Here is a 4,045-nt window from a genome sequence, read left to right as displayed (position 1 = left end):
AATAAGGCAGTCACTTCCCCTCTTGGGATTCTGGACCTCTGATTCCCTCACAGGGATGGATTACTATTGGATCCCACCTGAGAGCGCATCCCAATATGCAGGTATGTGTTTCCAGTGGCACACAATTGTGCCACTGCTTTGTGCCCTAGGGCATGCCCCTGCAGGTGCTCTTTAGTGCGCACCAAATTGTCCTGGATGGGGTAGGGGAGGGTGGGGACAGCACCTGTGCTGGTCCCAGCAGTCTTACCTAGGGCCCTGGGTGCCTTCTGGGGCAGCAGCAGTACTAATCCAGCTGTTCTGAGCCTGGCCAGCAGCCACAGCATGGCTCTGTATGGCCAAGCTCTGTTTCTGGTGGCTCACTCTGCTGCACAGATTTGCAGCGCAGAGCACAGTTGCACATCTGCCTTGTGTGGTTTGTGGTGCCACAAACAGGTTTGAGGCACTGCAGACCACATGTGCGTGATCATCTGGGCATGCTCTAGGAGTCTGCAGTCCAGCTTTGTGGCTCATTCAGCTTCTACACAGATGCCCATCTCTGCACTGTGTCTTGCTCTCCCCTTTTCTTGTCAGATCACCAGAAAAAAGGTGGCACAGTGGTTAGGTTCTCCTGCCAAAGTGAGTAAGAGGCAGTGGCAGTGAGTAAGAGGCAGAAACTGATGTGAGGAGCAACCCTAATTTCCCAGGGAAATTCCACCCTATATGCTACTTCCTTCTTATGTTACTCCTCAGCCATATTTCATTTCCTTCCCTCTGAACTCCAGAAGGGAGGAAAATATTTGACCTGTTGTGACTCAAACCTGCAGAAGATGCAGTGAAAGTTTGCTCTGGTTTCTTGCCACTAGGTGGAAGCATTAGTTCACTTTTGTGGAAAAGGCCACACTAGGAAAGGAAAACTTGCACATCAAAGCGGATGTACGATGTGGTTACGACGCTTTACATGACTATATTCGCAAAAGCTAAAGACTTTAAGTAGAAGCTTTGCCTGTGTAATGAATGATTAGGATGTACATGCTTTTATTTTCCTTGTAGCTCCCCCCACATGTCTCATACTAGTACCACAGTCCTGGAGGTTAGAAGGGGAAATAAAGGAGTCAGGGAACAGCTCAGGGCACTTCATTAAGCTCTTTCTGAATGTGAATAACTCCCAAGCTGCTCCTGATCAGTTCAGCAATGCTGTCTCTTCCTTACACAGCTATAAGCAACCCACAAAAAAAGTTTTGGGCAGTATAGTGTTTTGTTGCTGTTGCAACATGGGCAGTTAAAGGGCCTGGGAAGAGACTGTGGACCACTTCCTGATTGCTCTTTTGCTCTGCAGGTGTCTGGAGAGCTACACAGATATCAAGGCTTCCATATGATCAAGGGACTAACCTACCTGCTGTTTCCCACCATGGGCACCTTTCCCTCTTATTCCCTGACCCTTAACAACCAGCAGGGATACATTTTAGTACATACATTTAGTTGCCAGCGAAGGAGCCACATTAAAGGAATGATCTGTATACAGAATTTTCTCCAAATAATTTTTTTTTTTTGGTTACAGCTCTCTGTGAAATGACAGCAGCTCTAAGTGAAGAAACTGATTAAACATGACTAGAAGTCTTTACTTGCCCTTCAGGAGAACCTATGTTTTCTTAGGCTTCATGTGACTCTGCTGTATTCTTACCTATAGTGGGGATGGTGGTGTTATAGGAGAAAAAGAAGTGAAAGTGCCACACACAACAACTGCTGTCAGAGGAAGTGGCTGTTAACCTGTAATGATATTTCTTTATTCTTCTCTGGCCACTGTTGAATGGAAAGATACTCCCACCATCACCCCAGCTTGGGATGTTTATTTCTGGTGGTTGGGAAATGGATGCTGTTTTTTCAGAGGTGAAGCTGACCTTTCCTTGCTCCTACAGAATGAAGAGATGGCTCGCCAGCTGGTGGAGCTGGGATTCCGGGGAAGCGGTGAGGTGCTGAAAAGGGAAGAGTTTGAAGCAAGAAAAGCAGCTGCAGAAGCTTCAAGGCTCTCTGAAAGAACCCAGCAAAAGTGAGTGAATGCTGCAGCTGTATCAGAGGACCATGTTTTGTAGAGTATCCTAAGAATAGGATGGGCTGCACGTTGTTTGGGTGAGGTCACATCTTAAGTTTGTATGTTGTGAAGATTAGGAGCTGAAATAAATGTGCTGCAAGATGCTTGCATCTGACAGGTTGCATTTGAATAGCTAATTTCTGAAACCTAAACAGTAACATATTATGTTGGGCCCATCAATCAATTGTAATGAATGACCAAGCAGTATAGATTTTCCTTACTTGTATCCTTATAACATGATGCACTGGAAAGGGCTGATCTTTAACTTCACCCAGATGTTTTCTGTAGATTGAAGTTGAAGTAAATTGATTTACCTGCTAAAGTAGGGCCCAGCTGCCTTTTCAAGCTGTGGGCTAGAACAACCCAGCTTCAGGCTGGTGTGGGTTGGGTGGCTTCAGTGGTGCGTCAGCAGTGAGGGGGTTTGCCTGCACCCATGCTGGGGCTAGGCAGCTGGGAGTTGTACTGGCACAGCTTTTCCCAGTACCCTACATGAGCGCAGCTTTCAGCTGGAGGGCAGCTGTGCTGGGGCCAGGCAGGTGGAAGCTGTGGCTGCATTGCTGCTGCCTGGCACTATGCAAGGTTTGGACTTATGTGACCCATTCAGATTGCTGCCGACAGGTCTGTAGTCCTGCAATTCTCTTAACTCTTCAGGCTTGTCCACTCTGTGAGTGAGGACTCCTGAGTCCTCCCTTGACAAGTTTCCTCACTCAAACTCCAGAGCCTCTTGCTTCTGGGCTTACTGGAGCTTGGTGTATTTCCTGTGGTCTCCACCCAGCTTTGCAGCATGGGCTTGGGTCCAGGTTGGAGCACAGAGGCTCTTTGCAGCTGCCTCCCTCCCACTCTGGCTCCTGGCAGTCTTTTGCCACCTCCAACTCCTGGTTTCCCTCTGCCTCCAGGTGCTTCTTTTCTGTGTCACTCCCTGGGCATCCTCCAATGAACAGGGAGTATGTGCTTTTAAAATGGCATGATGGCAGTGCATGCTGCTCTTGTTTCTCTGCTCCAGTACTTGCAGGTAAGTTTAACTTGTCACCAGCCCTTCCTGGGCTACTTTTCCTCATGGGCTGGGGCCAATTTGGGTGGAAACTACCCAGCTTCCTAGGTAAGCAGCCAGTTGGTTGCTCTGACTGGTGACACTGTACTAAAGGAATTACTCTTAAACAGAGGTAGGGCTCCATATGTAATTGCATTTCAGTGATATGGGGTAGCTGTTCTTGTGGACTGAATGTTTATTTCATTGCTGTCTGCAGTTCTAATACTAGATTTAAGGACCCAGATGATTCCTTTCTGTGTTAGGTCTCCAAGTCCTGTTGAACGTTGGAACATAGCTCAATTTATTTTGAAAATCCCACCCTTACACTTATTTTGCATGAACAGCATTTAAGCTAGATGGTACCCCCTGATAAGATATCCAGGATTTGTGGAAATAATTTGCTTTAATGCTAGCATCTATAATATGGATCTGAATTAGTTACTGCCTTTAGATCAGGAGTGGCAGTTATTTTGACTGTAGGGCTGTTTAATGAGTTTTTGTGAGCTGCTGAGGGCTGCAAGGGTAGTCCCCTTAACAGGTGCTCCACCCCCTGGTTGGACCAGAAGTCCGCCCCATAACCCCTCACCTTTGTCACTGGAAGTCTCTCCCTGTTCCCCCTAGAAGTACTCTTTTTCGGAGGGGAGCATTGCCATCTTGGAACCAGAAAAAAACAAATTGTATACTAAAAGTCAAACACCTACTATAAACATATTTTGATTTTATTACAAAAAAGATTTTTGTCATGATTTGTGTTTGCATACTGTATATAGAAATAATTGCATAATAACTCAAAAATAAAGTTTTACTCTTGTATACTGTGGGGGTGTGGAGTGTGGTTGGGTATGTATGTATGGAGGAGTGTGGGGTGATTGTGAGGGTGTGTGGCGAGTCAATAGGGTATGTATAGGTGTATAAGTGGGGGGTTGTGGTGTCAGGGTGTGGGTGTG

At 46.5% G+C, this 4,045-nt stretch overlaps 1 protein-coding gene across 1 annotated transcript in view; it reads left to right on the top strand.

Moving 5' to 3' along the window:
* Positions 1–4,045, top strand: part of CUNH4orf22 (chromosome unknown C4orf22 homolog) — a 627,069-nt gene that overhangs the window by 21,275 nt on the left and 601,749 nt on the right. Inside the window, exon 2 of the mRNA XM_019516732.1 lies at positions 1,883–2,026. Within this exon, the coding sequence (XP_019372277.1) occupies positions 1,883–2,026 (144 nt within the window). The remainder of the gene's footprint in view (positions 1–1,882; positions 2,027–4,045) is intronic.

Source organism: Gavialis gangeticus, unplaced genomic scaffold (genome assembly GCF_001723915.1).
Source record: "Gavialis gangeticus isolate Ggan-Ray unplaced genomic scaffold, GavGan_comp1, whole genome shotgun sequence".
NCBI lineage: Eukaryota > Metazoa > Chordata > Crocodylia > Gavialidae > Gavialis > Gavialis gangeticus.
Note: the sequence above shows the minus strand (reverse complement) of the source record. Positions and strands in the feature narration are given on the sequence as shown.